The following is a 25963-nucleotide window of genomic DNA, read 5'->3' as shown; positions in this document are numbered from 1 at the left end:
TAACCTTTAATTAAATATTATATATATTATTAAATAATACATTTATTAATAATTATAATATATTATACCTAATAAATTAAAAAGAATTATTAAAACTAAGTATATTTATTTTAATTAAAAATAAAAAAATAATAAATATAAAAATAATATAATTCCTAATTTTTAATATAAAAAAAGGATTATTAAAAATGTATTTAATAATAAATATAAGTTATATTTTATAAACTTAATATTTATTAAAGTAATATTTATTAAGGGCTTTTATATTAATATTATTTTTAAAGTATATTTATAAAATAGTAAAATTTAATATTATAATTTAAATTATATATTATACTTTAAAAAAATTAAAAGTAATATCTTTATAATAAAGCTAATTAAATAATATAACCTAATATTCTTTAAATATAAACCTATTTTTATTTATTTAAATAAATTCCTTATAATATTAATAGTAGATTTTTTTATAAAGATTTTAATAAATATAGTAAAATTAATTATAAATATTAATAAAGCTAAAAAATAAAAGCATTTATAAAAGCTATTAAATAATTCCTTAAAATTATAAAAGGATATAAAAATATTATAGCATTTTAAATTAAAATATTTAAAATTATATATATTTTAAACATTTATATATAAGGTATAAAATATAAAAATATTAAATATACCTAAACTTAAATATAAAGATTATATAATAATATATACCTATTAAATACTTTTAAAAAGAATATTAAAAAGGTATTCTATAAAACTATTTTAAAAAGTTAATTAGGACTTATTTAACTACTTAAAAGGTTATAATAGTATAAACTAATTATTTATACTTAAAAATAAATTTAATAACTATATTTAAGTATACTTATTTATAAATAAATTATTAAATAAAGTTTTTAATAGATTATATAGGTTTAAGCGTTAAATAATATATTATTTTTAACTCTTTATTTATAAATTTTAAAGCAATAATAAGAAAGTAATAATTATAATAAAGGGTAAAATGCATTATAAAATTTAGGTAAAAAACGAAGGAATTAACGTTAAACTTTCTTTACCTTATTAAAAGGAAGGCTTTAAAGGAGCTAAAAGAATAAAAAAAGAAATAATTAAAAAGGTATTAAAAATGTTATTTAAAATAGCATTTTTAAAAAAGTTATAGCTTAAAGCAGCTTAAATAATAATTTAACTATATAATATAAACTCCTTAAAGGTATATAATTTATATATACCTTATAAAATATTAAAGTGTTAATTTACTTAATATTTTTAATAATATATACCTAAAAGAATAAAGGAGTTAATAAGTAATTTAAAGCTTAATTAAAGCAGCATTTATATATATAAATATAAAATATACCTATTAAAAAAGGACTATAGTATAAATAAATATAAATATAATTATAAGGTTAAACCTTAAATATATATTAAGTATTTAATAAAATATAAATTAATTAAGGTATATTGGATATAAATATTTTAATTAAAGAAGGTTATTATTATTAAAGATATAAAATTTAATAAAAAGCTTTATTATAATAAAAAATAGGAATGTTTAATAATAATGCATCTCCCACTTAACCTGGCCACCCAATTAACCTGGCCACATTTTTAACCTTCGTACGCATATGAAAAAAATCCCTCATTTCTCCACCAACAATTATAAAAACCCTTCGTAAAAAAAGCAACCTATAACTTACACTTTAAACTATTAAACGAAACCCGAAATTATTTATTCAACATATTATTACTATTTATAATATTCTTTGTATAACATTTACCCTTTAAACGAAAGGTTTTAAACTAATAAGCGAAATACTACCTTTAAAAGCCCAATTAACTTTAAACAAAAAATAATCAATTATATAATATATCCTTAATTTTATAGTAAAATTGTTTCTACCTTTATATAATTATATAAAAGATATAATTAATTAATTAATAATATTATAGGGTTAAAAGCTAATTAAAAAGAATTAGATATTAAACTTTATATAATAAACTTTAAATATCCAAATATATTTTAATTAAAAAATCGATTATTAATAGGTATTAAATAAAAATTTAATTAAATATTATATTTAATTTATCTTTATATAAAAAATAATAAATAAAAATAGCATTTAAAAAAATATTTATAACTTTAATAAAATTAGGTTTATAATAAGTAAAATTATATTTAAAATAATTATAACTTTAATTAAATATAAATAAAAACTATAAATTATTTAATTAAGTAATTTAGAATAATCTATAATTATTTAAGTAATTTTATTATATGGTTAAATTATTTTACTATATATTATCTTAATAAAAAAAAACTACTTTATACTTTAATATAAAAATAATAATATATTAAATAATTAAAAAATTATAATTATAAAAAATAGTTAAATAATAAATAAATAAATTATAAATTAAATTAAACATTTTAATAAATATATAAAGCTTTATATAAAAGGATATTATTATCTTTTCCTTTTTAATAGTTATAAAAGCTACTATTTATATAAATTTAAATTATATTATAAAAAAAATAATATTATTACCCTTTATATATCTTTCCATTCCTTTTACCGCCTTTAACCATTTAATGTTAAGGTATTTAACCCTTTAAAATAGTTATATAAAAAATAAATCAAAAGCTTTATATAAATATATATTACTTATATTTAAAAGGAAGATTTTATAACTATATTTTTCTATACGTTTAACGAAACAATCATTTTAAATAATATATAAGGGGGATTTAAAAAAGCAGGTTTAATATTATATAATTCAAATTATATTATTAACTAACTAGATTGTCCGGTTATACTTTAAATTAACCCTTTATTCCTAATACCATTTAATCCTTATATAATTATAACTTTAAATAATTTAACCAAAGTTAATTCCCTTTTTAAATATATTAAATAAAAGATTATATAATATTAAAATAGCTTTCCTATATTTATTATTAAAGGGTTAAGCTAAATTATATATAATATAATTAATGTTATATATTATTTTATATTATTAAAAGAAAAAGTTAAAAGCTTTTATAAAATAAATTATAAATTTAATAAATATTACTATATAAAGAAAACTAAATTATAAAGTAAAGGATCTTTTACTATTAAAGATATTAAGGATTAAATAAAAGTATAGGGTATTTTTAAAGTAAAAAATTGCATTATACGTTAAAGTAATTATTATATAAAGAGGAAGGAGACTTATACCTAACATTATAAGGCTTATAATAAATTTAGCTATAATATATAAATTTATAAAAATATTATAAAAATGTTTAACAATTTAAATTTAAATTAGTTTAAATTAATTATATAAATAATTATTAAAATATTTTTAAATATATATATAAAGGTTAAAAATATAGCTAGGTTAATTAAGTAATTAGGTTAAGTGGGAGATGTGTTAAAGGTTATTAAAATATATATAAAGCCTTTATAAATTATAAAAAAGGTTAAAAACCTTAATAATATTAAGGACGTTTAATTAAAAGTAAAGGATATAATATTTAAGTTAAATATAAATGCTCCTATTAATAATAGGGGGAAAATATTATATAATTCCATTAAACCCTTTATTACTTTTCCGGAGGAGTAAGAATTAAGGGTAGGTATACCCAGGGATTAAAAAAAAGGATCCTTTAAGGGTTTATAATATAAACTTATAATTCCTTAAAAAACGCTTAAGCTAAATAGGTACTATTTTATAATAAAGGGTAACTTTAATAATATAAATTAAATAGGAAATAATATACCTTAAGGAGCTATTATATTAAATATATAAAATAATAGATTATTATTAATAAGTATATTTTTTATACCTAAAGTAAAGCTTTAACTATTAATTAAAAGATAAAAATATAAATAAAGGGTAACGCATCTCCCATTTGACCTGGCCACCCAATTGACCTAGCCACCCCCCTAGCCCATACAAAAAACGTCGGTGCGCTAATCACGTGATAATTTAATAACTCTACGAATTTTAATCATATAAAATAATAAAATATACCATTAGATTCGTAATAAAGAGAGCTATTTAACAGTACCCTTCACTAATTTATACGATCTCTATTCGTAGAGTTATTAAGCAATACGCTAAAGTAAACGCTAAATTAATCCTTGCTTAGCGCCCCATTAGCGTATTGCTCAATATCTTGCTTAATAAATTTTATAAAAAATAGTAAAAAATACCTTTGGATTCCCCTTTACCTAACGGATTTAACGGTACTAATTATTAAACCCTACGATTAATATTCGTCAAGTTATTAAAGATTGAACTAATGGGGTTTTATATAGGTTATTGGGGTGGCCAGGTCAATTGGGTGGCCAGGTCAAGTGGGAGATGCGTTATTCCTTTTAATAATAAGGTTAAATTAAAGAATTAAAAGTATAGCTTTAAAGCCTTAAAATAAAAATTAAAAGTGTTTAAGGAGAAATATTAACACTACTATTTTTTTAACTATAATATTTTTTAATAATAAAATATATATCCTATATAATAAATATTAAAAAATGTTCTTATAAATATTTTTATTAAATATAGTAAAGGTATTATATTAAGGGAATAAAGAATATAAAACCTTTTATATTATATTTATAATTATAATTATTTATAATAGGAAAGTATAGCTAGAATCCTATTAAGGGTATATATATTATAATAATTTAAAAAATCTACTATTTAAGAATTAAAAAGATTTTAAGATATATACCCTAAAAAAGAAGTTTAAAAAGAATATTAAAAAGGAATTTTAAGGGTTAAAAAATATAAATACTTTAAAGATTATATTTAAAAAATAATTTAAAAATGTTCCATTATTATTAAAATAGGTGTTCACTTATAAATTTAATAAAAAGGGCTACTTAAAAATATATAAATTATAAATAATTATAAGAAGGAACCTTTAAATAAAATATACCCTATAGTTAACTTATATTATAACTTTAATTATAAAAATGTTTAAATTAATAATAGCATTAATAATATATTTAAACTTAAAGATTAAATAGTATAATATAATAAAGGTGTTTTTAAATACTATTTAAAAAAAGCAAAACGTAATTATAATAAATCTCCCTAAAGGATTTATAAATAAAAATAAAGTTAGTTTATTAATATATACTTTATATAAATTATAGGATTTACTATTATTATAATATAAAAAGTTTATAAAGATATTTTAAGCTAATAATATAATTACTTTTTTAAAAAAGCTATACCTATTTTATACTTTAAATTATTATATATTTATTATCTTTTATATTAATAACTTTTTAATCCTATATAAAAAGGATTATTAATTTTAAATATATAAGATTATTAATTAAATTAAAGGTATTTATAAATTTAAAGAATAAAGAAATACTTTATAATTCTTTAATATAAAAATAATTAAAGATAAAAAATAAAAAATTATAATGCTACTTTATAATTAATATATTAAAAAAGTAGTAAAGTATTATAAATTTAATAATTAAAGCTAAATATTAATAACTTCTTTACTATATAAAGAATTAAAAAAGTTTTTAAAATAAGCTATAAAGTATAAAATTAAAGTATTTTAAAAGTATATTAAAATAATTTTATATAATACTATTATATTAAAACTAAATATAGCTTATATAGCAATATAATTATTAAAGTTTTTAATTAATCCTAAGCTAAATTACTTAAAAGTAATAGATTAAATTATTAAATATATATATATTATAAAGTTTTTATATATTATATATAATAATTAAAATATAAATATATAAATGTTTATTATAGCAGGAGGTACTTCCTTTATAAACAATTAAAAAATTAAACACTTTTTATATAAGTATATTATTTTACTATTTAAAAGTACAATTATATAAAAAGTAATATAATAAAGTATAATTATTATATTAATAATTAAAGCTAAAATAAATACTTTATTATTTATAGGAAAAGAAATAATAATATTTAAATAACTTTTTAAAAATATTATATATAACTTTAAAAAAGTATAAATAATTTTTTTAAATAACTAATAAACTATATATCTTATAGTAAGGAAAAATAAATATATTAATATTTAATTCCATTATATAAATATTTAAAATATATAAATAAAATATAAATATATTAAAGGATCTTTTAAAGTTATATATTTATTAATAATATAAATATCTATTAATAGATTTATTAAAAATATATTAAAAGTATAATTTAAATATTTTAAGGTATTTATTAATTTAAAAAATAAAAATATTATAATTATAAAAAATAAATAAAAAAATAAATATATAGTTAATCCTAAATATAAAGCTCTTTTTAATTTTTATTTAAAAATTTAAATTAAATTAAAATAATAAACAGCGGACTATACCTTATAAGAATAATAATATAGTAATAAAAGGAAAAAAGGAAAAAAAAAGCATTCTTTTTAAAAAAAGGAATTAAATATAATAAACTTATTTTTTTTTTCTTCTTCTTTATCTTTTTTATCTTTATTTTTAAAGGATAAAAAATTACCAAATATAGCAATATTAAGGATAAGCATTATTTAATTAATAAAAAAAGGTATAATATTTTTCTTTATCTTCTTTTTTTTTTATTACTTTAAAGAATAAATAGTATAATAAAATTTAATAGCTTTTATAAAGGTATCCTTTAAGGAAAACGCCCTATAAAGGGCTATATAAACCTTTTAAATAGTTTAAATACTTATTAAATAATTAAAATATATTAAAAGAATTATAAAAAGGGAATTAAATTTATATTTTTATTAACTATAAGAGCTAAAAGGGTAATAATAATAGCAATAATAATAATAATAATATAATAAAAGCTATAAAATTAATTAGCTTAATTATTTTAATTAAATATATATTATAAACTTTATAGCTATAAAAGCTTAATAATTTTATTTTAACTTTTTTTATATTATTAATTTAAAAGTATTAAAGGTACTTTATAATAAAAAAGAAATATTTAAAATATTTATATAGGTATATATAATTTATAATTCTTTTAGTATTAAAAGTACCGGAAACCCTTTTTAACTATTTATTTATAAATATTTAACCTTTTTATAAAGGAGGATTAAATGCATTAATTATAAAGGATTGGGGCAAGTTTTAATATTACCAGCAATTAAGCATTAAAGCTAAAGGCGGTAAAAAAAATAAATAAAGGTATAATAGGGGAAAAGGTATAATAAAAGTAAATAAAAGTATAAATAATATATATAATAGTTAAAATATTTTTTTCCTTTTCCTTTTTTTTATCATTTTTATTATTATTATTATTATTTTTATTTTTATTTTTATTATTAATAATAGTAATAATAGGGGCAATAGGGATAAATAAGTAAAGGGGGAAAGCTAAACATAAAAGCAATATAAGTATAAAAAAAAAAGGGAAGGTAAAACTAAAGTTAAATAAATATAAGGAAAAAAGGTTAAAATTTATATTAAGTTTTTTTTATATTAATATTTATATTATATTTTTTATAAACTTTAAATAAAAGTATATTATATTTTATAGGAATTAATTAAAAATAGGTTATAGAAATATATTTATATATTAAAATTATTACCTTCCTTTAAAAAGAAAAGGCTAATAAGGTAAAGGCAGGAAAAAGTTTATAATAATATTTTTATATATATATATTAATATAATTCTTTAAACTTTAAAAATATATAATATTAATAATATAAATAATATTAAACTATAATAAATATACTTTTAAAAAATATATATTTTAAAAAAAATAATGCTATATAAAAAAAATAACTTATTAAATAAAGTTTTAACTATTAATAAAAAGTAAAAAGTTAATAAATATATTATAAAATAAAAAGTATTATATATATTATATAATATATTAAAAATTATAAAAAAAGAAAAAGGAAAAAAAAAAAGAAAAAAGCTTTATTTTAAAATATTAAAAGGGATATATATTTTTTATATATTATATTTTTAAATATATAATTATTATAATAATATTAAGTAAATAAATAAAACTTTATATAATAATAATACTTTTTAATAAAATATTTATTAATATATTAACCTTAAATGTTATATTTAATAAATATAAATAATAAAGGTTATTTTAATAAATATTAAATAATTAATAATATAAACTTTATATATTAACTTTAAATATTATTATAATAAATATTAAAAATAAGGTATTATAAATAATATATAAAAATAATTATATAATTTAACATTATAAATTTAAAAAGTATTAATTAAAATAAATATATTAATAAAAAGTAAAATATAAAGCATTTAAATTATTTTATTTATTTTAATTAATAAAAGGTTAAATATGTATTAAAAGGAAATTAGGTAAAAAGGCCTTTAAAGTTAAAAAGGTAAAAATAGGTTTAAATATATAAAAGAAATATTAAATATATTATAGTTTATTAGTTATATAAAACGTTAAAGTTAAGTAATTAATTATATAGCAATATTATTTAACTAAAGGATATATAATAAAATAGCGTAGCATTTTTATTAGCAGTGTAGCGTTTTTATTAATAGCATAATGCTTTTACTAGCAGCGTAGCGCTTTTGCTAATAGTGCAGCGCTTTTAGCTAATAGCATAGTGCGCCCCTGATGAAGGTGCATTACGCCTCGGCAAAAGTATACCTATAAAGGCGCTTTTAATAGGAGCGCTACGCTTTAAGGATTAGTTAAAATACCTATATAGTTAGAATTTTCTATATACTTTATTATAAGATTAATAATAAAATAATACTTTTAATTTAACTTTAGAAATGTTACCTAAAAATATTAATTCAATTCCATTAATTATAAATATCCATTAAATATTATTTATTATTATATTTATTTAATCCTTTTTATATTTTTTTCCTAATAATTTTATTATTATTTTTTTATTAATATATAATATAACTTTACCTTTTTTTTATATAGGTTAATAATTATAGTTTTTAAAGTAATAAATATTAACGCATCTCCCACTTGAGCTGGCCACCCCCCTAGCCCATACAAAAAACGTCGGTGCGCTAATCACGTGATAATTCAATAACTCTACGAATATTAATCGTATAAAGTAATAAAATATACCATTAGATTCGTAATAAAAAGAGCTATTTAACGGTACTATTTACTACTTCTTATGACTTATATTCGCGGAGTTATTAAGCAATACGCTAAAGTAAGCGCTAAATTAACCCTTGCTTAGCGCCCCTTTAGCGTATTGCTTAATATCTCGCTTAATAAATTTTATAAAAAATAGTAAAAAATACCGTTGGATTCCCCTTTAAATAACGGATCTAATGGTACTAATCATTGAATCGTACAATTAATATTCGTAAAGTTATTTTAAATTAAAACAATGGGATTTTATATAGGTTAAAGGGGTGGCCAGCTCAATTGGGTGGCCAGGTTAAGTGGGAGATGCGTTATTATATTTATTAATTAAAGATTTTTATATTATTATATAATTAAAATTAATATTTAAAAGTACCTTTATTATATTAGTTTTTAATCCTATAATATTTTAAAAGGCTATAACGCATCTCCCACTTGACCTGGCCACCCAATTGACCTGGCCACCCCCTTAACCTATATAAAAATCCAATGTTTCAATCTGTAATAACTTAACCAATATTAGTCCCACGATTTAATAATTAGTACCGTTAAATCCGTTATTTAAAGGGGAATCCAACGGTATTTTTTACTATTTTTTATAAAATTTATTAAGCAAGATATTAAGCAATACGCTAAAGTGGCACTAAGCAAGGATTAATTTAGCGCTTACTTTAGCGTATTACTTAATAACTCCGCGAATGCAAGTCGTAAAAGTTAGTAAAGGGTACCGTTGAATAGCCCTTTTTATTACAAATCCAACGGTATATTTTATTACTTTATACAACTAATATTTATAGAGTTATTAAATTATCACGTGATTAACGCACCGACGTTTTTTGTATGGGCTAGGGGGGTGGCCAGGTCAATTGGGTGGCCAGGTCAAGTGGGAGATGCGTTATTATATATTATTAAATAAATAATAAGGTTAATCTTTTTATATTATTATTAATTTATAACCTTTTTATTAATAATCTACTATTATTAAGCTTAATAAAGGCTAATATTAAAGGAGCTTTAAAGCTAATTACTTTTTTATTTATAACTTTTACCTTCTTTTTATTTTAAAAGCTTTTAAGTTATAAGATATATATTACTTTTATTTTATCTTTTTTTTTATTTCCCTTTTATATCCTTTATTTTAAATTATATAAGCTTTATTATAATTTATATACTTCTTTTTTTTATTAATTTTCTTTATTAAGTATTTTTTTTTCTTTTTAATATTTTATAATATATTTATATTTATAATAATTAAAATATTATATAATCTTTAATTCTAATAAAAAGGGTTTATAATTAAAAAGTTAAGCTTTTTATAAAAAGCTATAATTATATATTAATAATATAAATAATAATAAATATTAACTTTACTTTATTATTTTTAAGTATTATTTTTTTATAATATATAATATTTAAATATTCCCTTTAAAGTAATTATAATAGTTTTTCGTTTATATATATTTTTTAAATTTAATTCTTTAACATTCCTTTTATAATTATAATTACCTTTTTATATTATAGCTTTAACCTTTTATTAAAAGCTTTTATTATTTACTTTTTATTTATTATTTCCTTTAATACTATATTTTTAAATATTACTACTATATTATTACTATATAGCTTTTTTATTATAATAATATTATTTTTAAGGAATATTATATTTATTACTTTTATCATATCCCTTAATATTCTTTTTTTAAAATTATTTATTTATTCTTTAATTTAAATAAAGATTTCTTTATTATATTTTAATAATATTATTTTATTAATATTGTTTAATTATATAATAGCTATTATTTAAGCTTATAATTTTAAAAGGTTTATTATTATATATATAGTTTAATATAAAGCTTTTTATAAGGTTTTTTTAAAGTTTTTTTAAATAATTAAAGCATTATCCCTTTTTTTTATATTTAATTTCGGTTTTACCTATTTTATAATTAGTTTATAAATAAAATAAATTAATTATACCCTTTTTATATTTTTTTATAAAAAAAGTCCTTTCTTTACTTTTTTATTTATTATAAGCTATAATATTAATTTAAATACTTTATTTAATATCCCTTTAATTTTTTTTAAATTAATAATAGCCTACTTCTTATTAAATAGCTATTATATTATAGTTATATTATTAATAGGTCCATTTTAGTTTTCCATTACGTTATTAATAAATCGGTTATCCATTACTATTCCTCCGTTTTCTTCCGCGTTTGCCATTTGCGCCTAAAATGCGAGCCTCCTGTTAAATAGAAGTTAAACTTCCGGTTATAGCGGCTTAATTTATTTAATAATTAGGTTCGAATCCGAAAAGTTATTAAAGGTTTTTCAAAATCCTCTTTTTAAGTGAGTGTAGAAAAAGCTCAGTACATAAGAAAATAACAACAAAGGATAATGGAATTCTGAACCTAAGATAGATAGTTTAATGTTATTACATATGAGTAGATAGTTAAGGATGTAGCAGGAATCGCTCCTCGCAATGCTGAATAGATCCACCAATCAACCGATTTCACAAGCCAGCGCGTAAGCGAGCCCCCTGATCCGAAGATAGCTACGCCACTCAAAGACTCGGACTACCCGCCGACATGCTTCGATGTTGCCTCAACTCTTAGAACTCATGATTTCTATACTCACTTAACTCGACAATATGCCTACGTACCAACCAATAGCTGCAATGCAAGGCAAAATCTGCTTGCTTACAGACTGATCTCGCTGATTTATTACAGCCTTGGTATATTTTTCGCCCCCAACAAACATAGCCGCCACGAAGCTTGTGTGGCTGTGTTTAATCGGAAATGGAAATGCCAATAGAAGGCTGCCCCCATCCGTAATCAATACATCTCACCATGTTATCCATATATGATTTTAGACACGTTCTTGCCAATGCAGAGTAGAGACGTGATAGATGGAGCTATGGAAAGTCTAAGATGTCCAGGCAACCTCTGCGCCCGCTTCGCACCCCCGATATTTGACAAAAGCGAGAGGGGGGATATAGACAGCGTGCTGCACGATTTCTGCGAGAACTGCTCTTTGCAAGCTGAACAGGAACCTCTTTGCAACTTCTGCAGTCATATTCGACTCCGTCATCTTGCGATATGCCTGCGCCAAAGACTCACCGGCCTCTTGGTTCACCTCAATTCACCCAAAAATAGCAATGCGATATCGAGGATTATGTCAAATACGGGATGTGCATTATGCAGTCTTTTGGCCAACGCCATACACTCATACTGTATAATGTCTCAAAAGCGTGAAGAGGATGTGCGAGCAAACACAGCTGTGACTTTATGGCTGGCACAGGAGTACGGGAGTTTTAGGCTTATATTGAACCTTGATACGGTCGATGGACACGAGGAAATGGAGATCGCTTGCCGCGAACCTTCAAAGGAGTGGGTTCCATATATCAGACCATATGTTAGTTGGCCTATCGTCCAACAATGGATCCATCGGTGCACCGATGATCATCACTGCGTGAGATTGGAGCATTCAACAGTGCCGCAAGGCTTTCGACTCATTGATGTGGACAAGCAGAGACTTGTTTCTGACTTTCTACCTGACTCCGAACTCGGCTATGACATCAAATTTGTTGCCCTCAGTTATGTATGGGGAAAGCCAGATACATCAAGAATTAACGCCTTGCTGCGTTCCAACAAGCATGAGCTGACGGCCCCCGGCGGGCTGGGGAAGCTTAGCTTACCGAAGGCAATTAAAGATGCCATCACCGTATGTCGGCAACTAAATCAGCGCTTCCTTTGGGTAGATCGGCTCTGCATTCAACAGGATGATAACGGGCCTGAAAAGCAGGCACAAATCAACGCCATGGGGAAAATATACTCATCGGCTGAATTTACCATCATACATGCGAGCGGGATTAACATGGATGATCCGATTGCAGGTGTCACAACTACCCGCGAGGTCTTCCAGTCCAGGACTGTTGTGTGTGGGGTTGAATTGATATCAGGATATCCAGACATCAAAGTGCCTTTGGAGGTGTCTAGATGGAATGAACGAGGTTGGACATACCAGGAAGCAACCCTGTCTCGAAGAAAGCTCTTCTTTACTCCTTTCGAGCTTTGGTTTGAATGTAGCGACAGTGACGCTCCGTACCAGCGAGAAGATCAGTGTTCGAGACCAACGTTTGGCCGGCATTTTAGCCACTTGAGTAAACAAGGCATGATAGATCATGGAATTGATGGCTTTATTGATGACACAGCTAAATTCGACGACTTTGTCCGCCACCTAGAGTCATACACAGCGAAGTCTCTCACCCACCAATCTGATATCCTGGATGCTTTCCTGGGCATCCTCACGGAGCTCTATGAAGGCGATCTAAGCATTTACGGACTCCCAGAAGCTGATTTTGATCAAGCCCTGCTTTGGTATTGCAAGATCAGGCGGAGGCCGACAGTCGTTGCCCTCGGCTTTCCTTCGTGGTCATGGACGTCAGTAATTGGGACAGTCACAAATCCAATCATTTATCTAGGCCTCAACGGGTTCCTAGGAACGCTTGTTCAATGGTATTACCAGGATCGAAATGGAGAGCTGAAAAGGGTCAAATCTAAAAACAGTCTTCATCCTGGGTTAAATTTGGACTCCAGAGCCCAGACCCTTCTTCTTGTTGCGTGGTTGAAAGGATGTGTTGAGCCTACAGTTCCGGAAGACGTGAAGCAGGAACTCGAGAAATGTTCTACTTCCTGTGAATCTAGCGATTGGACCAACCTTCGCTTGACTGAGAGAATCTGGGCACATACAGAGAGGCCCGAAGGCTGTGCCACGTGCCAATCGCAGATCGCACAGCGTTGGCCCTGTCTTGAGGCTATCTGGAAGGACATAGAAAGAACTCGGTGCTCTGCATTTGAGGATACACAGTATTTCACGACTGGCTCCCAAGAGGAGGACCGACAGTTAATTGCGCAGCTACATCCCGGGATTTTGTTGACTCGTGCACAAACCACATGTTTAAAAGCGTCTATTACACAAGGCTCTAAGATTGGCAAGATGTACCTCACTGATTCAGGGGGTCGAAGAATAGGGGAGGTTCAGCCCGAATCAGAACTCGCGGGTAATACCAAGTCAGAAGAAGCATTACACGCGGCTTCTTTTGAGTGTATGGGTATATCGTTGTTTTCATCTTTTTCTGTCGACAAGGAGAGAACGCAGCCGGCGGTAAATGTGTTGTTTATTCACCGTGAGGAGGGATCTCTGTTTTGGCGACGCATTGCTGTCGGCTGGCTTTACCTAGTAGACTGGATCAAGGCGGACCCTGTATTCAAGACGATCGGTCTCGAGTGATAGCAAGGAAATGCTTGCTGTATGTGGCTGATAGAGGCGAGTCTTGGAATCGTCCTAGAAACATCCTTTGGCGGCAGACTCATCGCAGTCGACCTGGCCCGGGTGTATATGCTCACTGGGCAGGCTAAGAGAAGTAAGAGAAAGGTAGGACTACATAGGATAGCTTTCTCGTCAAACCCTTTCTGAGAATGAACTGAGGAGCCGGGTAAGGGGATGAATTTTGAATGTATCCTATTGAGGACTGCGAAAGCTATGTGACCATATAACCAATCAAATTTATAATGTTTCGTACTTGATATCTAATTAGTAGCGACAGCAAGCGTGTATCACTACCTGGGCTGTGCGTAAGTAGATTCCAAGCAAGTTTTGTTTACTCGAAAGTTAGCAATCTAGAGGCAGCGTAGAATGTAGGATCGAGATAAAACTGGCTCATCAAGGCCAGTGTCAGACAGGTTGGTCCCAGAGTGAGTAGAAGGTCAGTCACAGTCAAGTAGGTAGGTAGAAGGGATAATATAGGCGTCAATATTCATTGAATCCTGAACCCTCCAATCCTCGAAGGGGGGGCCAACACCCCTTTATATAGCCAGTAGGTCTAATACAGCCACCCCTAGGGTCTATGTGACTATATCACCTGACAGCCAGGGAGCTTTCGCAGCCTTCAATATGACAGGTGAGGTGGTAATATTGTAAAAGAAAATCATGTCGCATTTTATTTTCTTAGTTTATTGAAGTACTAACTGCAGATTGGACCCTGCCCTTATATCTATAGATGACTTAGATCAGAAAAAGCTCTTCAGGTTCTAATCCCAGCTCCAAAGCACTTTCGACATAATATCCATCCATGACACCGTTAATCCACGCTTGTCCTAGTAGCCAAAAACGTGTGTTCTGGTATCGCTCATCGTTGTTTCTGGATTCTCGGAGTGCAAACGGGACTGAAGAGCTGCACAGTACAGCAAGGTGGTCTCCGGAGCGGGCACAGCGAGGAACCATTCCGATATGCCCTTCGTTTCCTGTAAAGAAACGCCGGTTCGAGCAGCTCGATCGTAGAGCTGTGTAATACTTCTCCTCGTCGTCTTCTAATGGCGTAGAGGGGTCTGATCTGAGTTTCTTGAGCAGCTGATCAAAGGCGATATAATCGATTGCATTACACCTCTTCCTATTATGGCTAAGATCGAGTGTTAAAGCCCGAATCACGTCTACAGGGATATCCGAACCCTGTGGATTGTAGTCTGACCGCCATTGGATATCTTCGGCATCGAGCTTCTCAATCATCCGGTTCACACTTCCGAGAATCTCTGCGAGCCGAGCTCTGTTATCCCACACGCTAGGTTCGAAGATATCAGATACTTCAACAATGTGCGCGATGGTGTAGCCAGGCACAGCAAGGACATCATGACCGGCATAGTTGGTTCTTAAATCATCAGCGTAAAGACCTCTGCCTGCATGGGAATGGAATGATAAATTTGAAATTGTCTCTGCATCGTAAGTGTCGTCGAATTGTAGGTCTACCCGGGCTACCCACGAAGGACAACCCTCAAGCTCGAAACTGTGATCTGTTCTGCAGCACCCAGCCGCTTTGAGTATGTTCAGGCTGTTCAGCTCTTGTACTGCATAACGGGTAGCGTCGCGCATGATTTCGTGGCATGGCCTTCTGTAATCTACTTCCAGCAAGGATGTTTCAGGAGAGTTTTCGTCTTCTTTGTTTAACAAGCTGAGAATCCCGAAGACCTTGTCTCTAGGGTCCGAGCAATGACGGTACTGTGATCTCAGCAATAATGAAGTCATGCTATCCGGGTCGGAGTAATTTCCATCAGCGGGTGCTGGATTCTTGTTGTCCACTAGAGACCATAAATCTGCTACGTCGTGAAGAGCATCATTATTCCAAAACCATGGGGACAAGGAAGGTCGGTGATAGCAGAGCCAAATGGCCACCCGTAGGAGCACATTAAGGCTGATTGAGAAGTCCCGACCGCAGAAACATGTATTGGCAGCAGAAAGGGCAGCTTCTTGTACAATCCATAGCCGTCTACAGCGTAAGCCAGTTAAATTAGCTCATGTCGTAGGAAAATCAACCTGTATCACATTTGTATGACTCACTGGAACCACGGTCGACCGAAAACGCACAACAAAGCACTCTCGTCAAGCTGACACTCAATCTTATCATTAGAATATGGATTCCCCTCCAAGTACCGTTCGATTAAGTCATTAAACTCAGACAAGTCAAGTGTTTTGCGCCGTATTTCCTCGTATAGCCGCTCGACTATTTCGAAGCCCTTTCTCGTGGGCTCGTCATTCTCTCCTAAGTACACCAGGTTGCATTTCGCAGATCTGTAGATATTGGCCATCAAGGCTACCTGATACGCTCGCTCGCTCAGGTCCGACTGGTTGATGCAAATCGAGTCAATCCAGACAACGCGGGATCGTTCAGCGTTCCGCACGCACTTGAGCGCTGCAACAGCGCTCGCCGGAACGTCGACCAGACGACCATCCACACTGACGGAGCTACGTTGTGTGGCATCTTGCCAACAGTAAGAGATAGTCTCGTACACTGCTGCTGGGTTGTCGATGATTGCATGGGAAAGGCGCAACTGAAGTGCCTCTTCCTCCCTCCCCGCAAGGATGATCAGTAACCGAAAACTCTTCTGAGCCTTGTCCAAGGGCTCATACGGAAATTCTGGTGGGTTTTGCATGGCTACGTACGTACATAGGGGGATAGCAGAAAGTTGTGCAAAAATGACTCCGGATCTCGAACACCCCCGCACACCCTAGAGTGGCCTCTCATGCACGTTATTGTTGGTCGCCCGTATTATCTGTACAATACACCAGCTGCACTAAACCTAGTATGCCTAGTAAGTGGCTCCTAAATGACATGTCAGAATGGTCAATGCAATTTGTAACAAGGGTTTCTAGTAGTTAGTGGTGTCTCTCAACTGATGGCATGGCTAGCATCTTCACTCACCACTTGGGCATGGTATTTCATTATATATATACTACCCATTTTCATTTGTCTACTCCATGATCTCATCTATCGTATACCTTGTACTTGCACGCGGTCTAGGCAAGGCGAAGGAGCATAGAGAGCTTTACATTGCCCCCTTCCCCAAATATATGCCTTCAACAACCTCCGCGCGTGACGTGCACTACCTAGGTACGAATCTAAGATAAGATACCCCTTGCCGTAGCACGCCCTGATAATACAGGTGTATAGAGGGAGGCTTTCAAAGTGCATCTCGCCGATCGTCCTTGAAACAAGTCGTTTAACTACGCTTGATTCTAATTCTTTAGAAAAGGCCATCTAGTCCATAGTTCATAATTTGTGTGATAGCGCGCGTCTCCTTTGTTACCCAGCATTCTACTACTATCTCGTATGATCATGTTTTGTCTATATACACGTAACATAATCAAAATTTGTGTCCTATGAACTATAGTGACAACAACTTGGGGGCCTTAAGAAATTAATACCTTATTGCCCGCGGCCTGCATGAGACAAGGCATCATGGCCCATAGCCTGCAGTCTGCCTAAGCTGATGTCGCAACCTTGGGTCACATCCCCGCGTAACTACAGCATATCGAGGCTGACTGACTGGAAATCCTACATCTCTTTTGGAGTTGATTTTCCAATGTATTCATTAAGGTCACAACCTAACAGGTATGTAGGGAAGGGTGCCATACATAATTAGTCCTTGAGTGCCAGTGGCTGCTCCATCCAGCAGCCTTGTTGATGTTATTTGTCGAATTGCCGCTTGCTGTAAGGCGCCGCTATCAAAATGGTATGAGCTTTGGGGGAAATGATGCCGAATACTACCGACCGTAACATCGCCACCCGTCGGGCTAACAGCACGGGCGTCTATTCGATATCCAGAGGTCACACACCATTCACGTAGCTACATCTTCATAGCGTAAATATACAAGTACTCGAGTCCGATTATCGACAGTTCAAGATGCATATGCTAAAAGTCTGCCTGGTAGGCACTCCATTGTCCTTCTCTTAATGCCTTGAGTTCTCCCTGTCAGTTTGAAAATCTAAATATGATGAACTATAAATTCATATTTTCAATTATATCTATGTGGACATAGTAGATTTCAAGTCGCATCACCTCAACTGCTGACTCAAATACCCCATTCACACCCTTGTTGGCAAGAATTTGGGCGCCGGAAAAAGTCACGGTTCCATCATGGATCCTCTATCCATTTCGGGCTCTGTCGCAGGCCTAGTGGCAATTGCTGGCGCTGCTTTCGCACGAGTAGCGACGTATATAAAAGATGTTAAAGACGCGCCTAAAGAGGCCGAACGTCTGTTGGAGGAGATGAAGCAGTTTTCTGTCCTTCTTCATCACTTGTCCTTGGTCGCCCGTGAGCTCGAGATTACCTTAAAGGCTGGCGAGGAGGCAGTACAAGATTCGCCAAACCTGCAACTGCATCACCTCCACAGCTGCCAAACGATTTTGAATCGTATTGAGATTGGTCTTCAACGGGCAAGAGATGACCTAAAGTCCTCTTCTACTTTGACAAAACTTCGAAGCCGTCTTAAGTGGCCATTTTCGTTAGATCATACGAATGGGATGGTTCAAACGATCCAGCACCATAAGCAGACGATCAACGTGGCGTTGAGTGCGAGCTCTTATAGTCGCTTGGCAATGTGCCTGTCTCGTCAGGAAGTAGCAGATAAACTCCAAGAAGAAACAAAAAAATATTTGATCAGTGTCGAAAATACTGTGCAGGAAATCCTGGAGATCAATACTAAAGTCTTCCTGGACGAAAGGCGCAGAGAAGTACTGAGCTATTTCACCAAATTCGTCAATCCTTCGCATGACTTCGAAATGGTACAAGGTCTGCGCCATCCCTCGACAGGCTTGTGGTTTACTGAGTTAGACGAATTTAAAGCATGGAGAGTGACACCGAGCTCAAAGCTATGGGTCACTGGCATCCCCGGGGCCGGCAAATCAGTTCTCGCAGGCTTGATTCTCTATGAGTGCCTGAAGCTGAGCTCAGCAGACGACAGAAAAGCCACGATATATTTCTTCTGTACCTATAGTGACAAATCCACGCATTCAGCAAGGAACCTAATATCGTCGCTCGCTGCACAGCTAGCCTGTCAGAATGAGGAAGCATTCCAGATCTTGGAGGAGTACCAAAAGGAGCTAGTTTCCCAGAAGCCCTTAACCTTGGAACCTTCTGTACAGAAGCTCTTAACGATTTTCGAATATATGTGTGGAATGTTTGATCAGATTTTTGTCGTTGTTGACGGTCTCGATGAATGTGAGGGAGATGAGGTTATTTTGAGTCTATTGCAGCTGTCATCGAAAATGAACAGTGCTTCAATCACGACGCTACTGCTTAGCCGAGATGTGGTTGGTATTCGCGATCGACTTGAATCACGTTTTGTCCACATTGAGATCGCGGCGCATACGGAAGATTTACAACTTTACGTTTCCGCCGAACTAGAGAAGCGCATCGAGTTGAAGCAGTTCAGAATACGGAATCTCAAATTGAAGGCCGATATTATAGACAAACTTGTGCACGATGCCAAGGGGATGTTAGTATGCAAACCCATATGTTCATAGAGATGCCCTAACTTTCGAATCCAGGTTTAGATGGGCGGCTTGTCAACTAGACTATCTTGGCGAGCTGCCAACCGATCGAGAGAAGCGGGACGCCTTGTCCAAACTTCCACCAACGCTACCAGCTACCTATGAGCGCATTCTTTTGAAGGTCGAGCAGTCCGGTCCAGAAGTGCGTAGGCTGGTCCACAAGACTCTGCTATTGATTCGCGCCTCTTTTACCAATGTGAATATCTTAATTGAAGCCGTCTCAATCCGAGAGGACTCAAATGTTCTCACTAAGGAAGACATGGTGGACGAGTACGAGATCATGTTGAGGTGTGGCAGCCTCATTAGGAAGTCAGCCAACGGTGCACATCTCGAATTCTCCCACTTTACTGTGCTGGAATTCCTTGAGAGTATTGATCCCGCGCATCCAATTCTAGGCTTTTACCGTGTCTCAATGAGTACGGCTTATAATCTTTTGGCTCAAGTTTGCTTGCGATACTTAATGCTGGAAGAATTCAACAGAAAACCTAGAGGAGAAAAGGGATATCTCCATCATATTCTGCAGCGACGTCAAACAAGACCGTTCTACGGACATTGCGCGAACCGCTGGTTCCGGCTCATGTACCAACTGGAAGATGGAGATTGTAGCAAAGCCGATGCTACAACAACGGGGCTTATCCAGGCGCTTTTCCAGAGTCCAAAAACATCTCAATTTTGCCAGTGGGTTGTTCAATTTGTGTACTCCTGGACTTCCGCAAATATTAGATTAGAAGCTGGTAGATTTAGGGTTTTAGATGGCGACAAGTCATTTCACACCCATGAAATGAAAACTGGCCCAGCAGACATAGACACGTTCATCAAACTAGTGGATGCCGTTACCCGACCAGATTTTACTCCTTTACATATGGCATCACTGCTCGGCTTGCCGAGCCTATGTGGTCACCTATTGAGACACGGAGCTAGAGTGAACCTCTCAAGCCGCTTCGGTACTCCTCTACACTGCGCTCTGGGCGGGATTGTCGTTTTCCTCCACGACAAGCGTCTGGTCAACCACAGAATTATGACGAATTTTGTACCGTACAATAAGTCGCCGCTTGCACAGGGCCAAACTGTTCGCCTTCTCCTTGCCGCCGGGGCAAGTGCGACCCCACACCTCTCAACACCTTTTCAACAGAGAACGCTCATGGGGACAATGCACCTGTCGCCAAATCACTCTAAGACCTTTGCATTATTTCCTGACCTCATACGAGCTGGATTGGTTGTTAATGAAGAAGATTGGGACGACATGGAAACTGTGTTAATGGAATACGAATATCTGAATCATTCACATGATGGGTATGATACACTGGTGCAGTTACTGAGAGATCTCAAATTCGCCAACGACAACACTAGCGATATTTCTAAACGACTTTATTCTACTATATACCGAAAACTCAAGGGTAATACCAGGTACTGGGATCTGGATGAGCTGTTGTCTGATGATCGTAAGATACGGAACGATCTACAGTCAATAGTTGCATCCAATGACGTTTTTTCTTTGGAAAAGCTGTTAGAAGACAATCAACACGAGGTTATAAAGAACACCAGGTTTAAAGTTGGGGATCAACAGCTCACAGCAGTTCACCTAGCTTGCCTTCTCAGCTCTCTAGATGTTCTCGGTCTACTGTTGAAGATTGGAGTCGACCCTGAAGTTGCGACAAACCAAGGCATAAAACCAATAAATATAATTAATGGTTCAAGAAACCGAAGTAGAGACATCCTTAAAATTCTCTTACTACACCATGTTTCTACAGCGGCAGTCTGCAGCAGTCATCCAGATACTATTTGGCATCAGGCAGTCAAAGACGAAGACATACAGGCACTGGAGCTGCTTATCAGCTTAGCACCAGACAAGAACGAGGCATTACAAGTTGTCTCTGATTATTCAGGTAAAACCGCGATGTGCATTGCCCTTGAGAAACGAAACGAGAAAGTCCTAACGCTTCTCTTGGAGCACTGCCCTACAGCATCATTCTGGAAAAGTGACGAGCCTCTCTACCGACAAGCAGCACGGCTGGGTTCTTTAGAAGTCATGAACAAGCTTCTGGATATGGGAATTGAGCTCGACGAATTTGATGATGAGTTGGGTAGCCCACTCCATTACATTTCCCCGATGGCATCAGTGCCATGTGTAGAATTGCTAGTGGCAACATTCCCACATTGCTACAGGCCTCGTAAAGACCGGTTAACACCTTTCAGTTCATTTATTGCCATATTCTCTCAACAGTTTGTAAAGGAAGACATTGAAATACAACCACAAATCTTGCACGCACTGTTACCAACGTCCGAACCATGGCAATACGAAGCAGCTGTCTATGCAATGGCGCATATCTGGCCACACTTCTCTGGGTTGATCGGTGTGTACGTCAATCAGGAGAGTGCAAAATTCCGGTGGGCCAATCAAGTTCTCACCTTTTTCTTCGATACTGGTCTTCTGAATTCCCTAGATGTCCTCCACCATTCTGTCTGTGATGGCTGTGATAAAGACATTCGAGAAGTTCGTCACAAATGCATCAACTGTCTCGATTGGGATTACTGCTCAGACTGTGTGAAGCATGCAAATTTCAACCATCCTAATCATCAGTTTGTCGCTATCTACGAACCGTTAACTAATCAAACTTTCCTCACTTCTTTGCCTGCTACCTACCGTGGTTTTAGCTGTGATGGTTCGCTCTGCAAGAGTCGGGAAGGCGAATGCCATTGCTCTCGCGCTGCTACGCAGCCACGAAACATACCGGCCTCTCTAAAAGACAAGATCACTACCGCTCCCGTACCAGTCGCCCAATCTACCGACCAGAAAGAGGATAAAATCTCAGCACTAGTTTTGTTCGTAACCGCACTCTATGAATCAGCTTCTGCCTGGCCTTCAAGGTCGGCCATGCGCCAAGACCGACTCCACACGCTTAATAGGGGGAAATGGAGGCCCCTGAAGCACTGGAACTTCCTTTCTTCGATGCTACTCAAGATAACATCTCAAACAGAATTTGGGGATAATGCTGCCAAATCTGATTCTATCACTTGGCTTCTATCCGAGGCAATACTCCATGACGACCGTGATTTAATGAAGAGGCTGCTGGAGAATGGCGCCGATGTTCATCGACCAGTAGACTCAATGTCAGCCCTGGAGATAGCGTGCATACCAAAAGTAGCGATCTCCGATGATACTTTGAGATGCTTGCTCTCATATGTAAACGCGAATAGACTTAATGAACGGTGTGATGGGCTTCGTGGTATGCCTATCATCTACTTCTTGGGGTGGAGAGATTACTATCGCAAGAAACGTTCTGCCCAGAAGCTACGACTGATCCTTGAGGCGGGTGCTGACGCCGGAGTTGCTCCCTTCTTCGGCTCAGCGCTAGCATTTCACCTTGCTGGGGGATTTTTCACAACAGCAAAAGTTTTGCTGGAGTTTGGAGTAGATCCGTGGGTCACCAATGAGAGGGGGTTCAACGCTGCCCTATTTGCAGTTTCGCGGAACAAACTGGAGTTCTTGAAACTAATCGCGAAGCACTCAACATCACACCAGCTCGCTGCCAAATGGAATCAGACCTGGAGAAGCCCTCGCAGACACCCTAGTCGTACTTTTCCTGGTCGTCCTAGTATTTCAGGAGCTAATGTGTTCCATCTCGCAGCGGATTTAGGTCATGTAGACTGTATGAAGCTGTTTCTTCATGAAAAATGGTTTGAAGATCTCGAATCAGTCGGTACGTTCCATTTGGATTTTACTTGTTTTTGAACTGGTGCACATGTGCTACCATCTGTCCGTCCTATTTATCCGTCACTAATTTACGTTAAATAGACAAAAACCTTCAGACTCCTATGCATTATGCAGCTCAACGCGGGCAGCTGTTGGTTATTCGTTTCCTTTATCAACATGGTTGCGATATCGACCGAACTACGCGAGATGGAAAATCGCCGTTGCATCTGGCAGTTGAAGGCCAGCACACGGATGTCGTGGAAGAACTCCTTAATCTAGGTGCTAAGATGAAGACGGACGTACATGGGCTTTCCCCCCTCGTTTACGCATATAAAACCGGGAACAATCAGCTTATAAGGATTTTTCGGGATTTAAACAACGAGAACGAAAGTATGATCTATCAACTAGATGAAAAAGATAGCGCACATATGACCGAGGCATTCTATATGGCGTTAAGCCAAGGGGATTTGAATGCTTGTGAAAGACTGCTCACGCGAGGATGGCCTATTGATTCAGAGATATGCAAACCTCAGCCCGTCACCGCCCTGATGCTTGCAATCAGTAAGAAGATGTCTTCTCGAGCCGTGGAATGGCTCCTCGAGAAAGGGGCAAAGGTTTCAATTGTCTTCGAAGGGCCCAACATGCCGGAATATGCTACTGCCCTGGAGGCGGCCATAGCCGATGACGATTACAATCCCATATTGTTCACGCTCATAGAACATTACTTGAATGAGGGTGGCAATTTCAACAGTCAAAAACAGACGCCTTTGCATGTAGCTGTTAAGAGAGAGAATTTAGGGGGACTTGAAATTCTTTCTCGTTTTCTGCATAAATTGCCCAACGTTCTGGAAATTATAAATCAGAGGAGCAGCCTATGGAAGGGCATGACGGCCTTACATATGTCTGCGCACCTAGACAGTCTCGATGCTGCGACACTTCTCATCGAAAATGGGGCAAACATCGAGCTCACAGCCCTCGAAGGTCGTACACCCTTGCATTATGCGGCGGAAAGTGGCTCGATCAATGTGCTCAAGCTGCTCATAAAGTACCGAGCTTGCATCGAGCCACTGGCTTTACGTGAATTACGCACGCCTCTCATGCTTGCATGCGCGAAAGGCCACGTTCAAACAGCCAAACATTTATTACGGTTTCAGCAAAATATTACTGGAGATTCGCTTGGGAGAAATCTGGTCGCTATAACTGTAGGAGAGGGGGCTGGTGAAACTTCCCAGGTGCAACTATGCTCTTTTCTGTTTCGCAGAGCTTTTGACGTCCACCACCTCGACAAAAGTGGTGAATGCGCTCTACTAAACATAATGAAATCCTCTACGCATCGGATTTTGCGACATATCCTCACGGAATATCCTTTATCTCTGCGCATCCAAGATCTCCATTGGCCTTCCCATTGGGTTCGGGGTATATTGAGTTTCGATCGAGATTCTCTTTCCCACGTCGCCAAGGCATATCGCCTAATCCATCGATATCTTGGGCGAGGAGGATTAATAAAGGTGTCAGACTCAGTTGCCATGGGGGAATATAGCTTACTGTACTTAGCTCTATCTACAGGGCATGTTGCGGCCGTCGATGATTTGCTCTCAATCGGTATTGATATTGACGCCGAATTTTGTGATGAAGGCACTGTATTAACTGTCGCATCGGTTCACGGACAGCTTGATGCAGTCAAATACCTGGTACGACGAGGAGCAAGGCCTTTTTACCAGCATCGCGGTTCTCAAGTCAGCAGATTCGCATCTACAGCTACTCGTGGAAAGGAGGAAGTGCTTGAATGGCTACTCGTTAATCGCTACACTGAGCAGGCGAAGATTACGAACACCAACTTCAGTCTGGATGGGGAAGACAAACAAGTCAAAGAATGGAGAGGACTTACACAAATCAAGTTGCCATTGAAGTGGGAGTGGAAAAGACGAAGGGCCGAGACTATGCTCGAGTATGCTAACCGATTCCAGAAGATTTTAAAGTCACTTCATGGAGAGATTATGAACATCACTAGTGAAGACATAAGCCAAACGGAGAATGGAGAATCGGCCGACGACGACGGGTCGAGTGATGAGGGCGGGTTAAGTGATGGCGATGAATCGAGCGTCGAGGATGAATCAAGCGATGAAAGCGAGTCGAGTGATAGTGACTAGATAATTGTTTGTTTTGTCTCGGTCTTAGTGCGGGTGTTTTATACCAACCGATTTTCTACAAGGACCTACTTCGTTTCGCTCTAAACGAGGTGTCAGATGGGTTGGTCCCGGAGTGAATAGAAGGTCAGTCACA

At 33.4% G+C, this 25963-nt stretch overlaps 3 protein-coding genes across 3 annotated transcripts; 2 read left to right on the top strand and 1 right to left on the bottom strand.

The window, feature by feature from the left end:
• Nucleotides 1–11562: 11562 nt before the first annotated feature.
• F5B22DRAFT_631256 (HET-domain-containing protein) lies at nt 11563–14914 on the top strand. The gene has a single exon (XM_047976610.1). The coding sequence runs from the start codon at nt 11963–11965 to the stop codon at nt 14390–14392; it is 2430 nt and encodes an 809-aa protein (XP_047824833.1). The 5' UTR covers nt 11563–11962; the 3' UTR covers nt 14393–14914.
• F5B22DRAFT_581041 (HET-domain-containing protein) lies at nt 14780–17323 on the bottom strand. Its single transcript, XM_047973263.1, has 2 exons — nt 16493–17323; nt 14780–16421 (listed from the first exon to the last, which is right to left on the bottom strand). Exons 1-2 carry the CDS (start codon nt 17083–17085, stop codon nt 15167–15169), a joined length of 1848 nt encoding a protein of 615 aa, XP_047824832.1. The 5' UTR covers nt 17086–17323; the 3' UTR covers nt 14780–15166.
• Nucleotides 17324–18570: 1247 nt separating this feature from the next.
• F5B22DRAFT_652590 (ankyrin repeat-containing domain protein) lies at nt 18571–25830 on the top strand (the record flags this gene model as incomplete). Its single annotated transcript, XM_047979628.1, has 3 exons — nt 18571–19931; nt 19984–23687; nt 23783–25830. The coding sequence occupies 3 exons, from the start codon at nt 18571–18573 to the stop codon at nt 25828–25830; spliced, it is 7113 nt and encodes a 2370-aa protein (XP_047824831.1).
• Nucleotides 25831–25963: the final 133 nt, after the last annotated feature.

Source organism: Xylaria bambusicola (assembly GCF_022495145.1).
Source record: "Xylaria bambusicola strain CBS 139988 unplaced genomic scaffold F5B22scaffold_98, whole genome shotgun sequence".
Taxonomy (NCBI): domain Eukaryota; kingdom Fungi; phylum Ascomycota; class Sordariomycetes; order Xylariales; family Xylariaceae; genus Xylaria; species Xylaria bambusicola.
Note: the sequence above shows the minus strand (reverse complement) of the source record. Positions and strands in the feature narration are given on the sequence as shown.

Excerpts from the sequence above, each read along its gene's own strand:
- F5B22DRAFT_631256 (XM_047976610.1), top strand. The coding sequence starts at position 11,963 with ATGATTTTAGACACGTTCTTGCCAATGCAGAGTAGAGACGTGATAGAT.
- F5B22DRAFT_581041 (XM_047973263.1), bottom strand. The coding sequence starts at position 17,085 with ATGCAAAACCCACCAGAATTTCCGTATGAGCCCTTGGACAAGGCTCAG. Across the intron at positions 16,422-16,492 it reads TTCGGTCGACCGTGGTTCCA|ACGGCTATGGATTGTACAAG; the intron begins GTGAGTCATACA and ends CTTACGCTGTAG.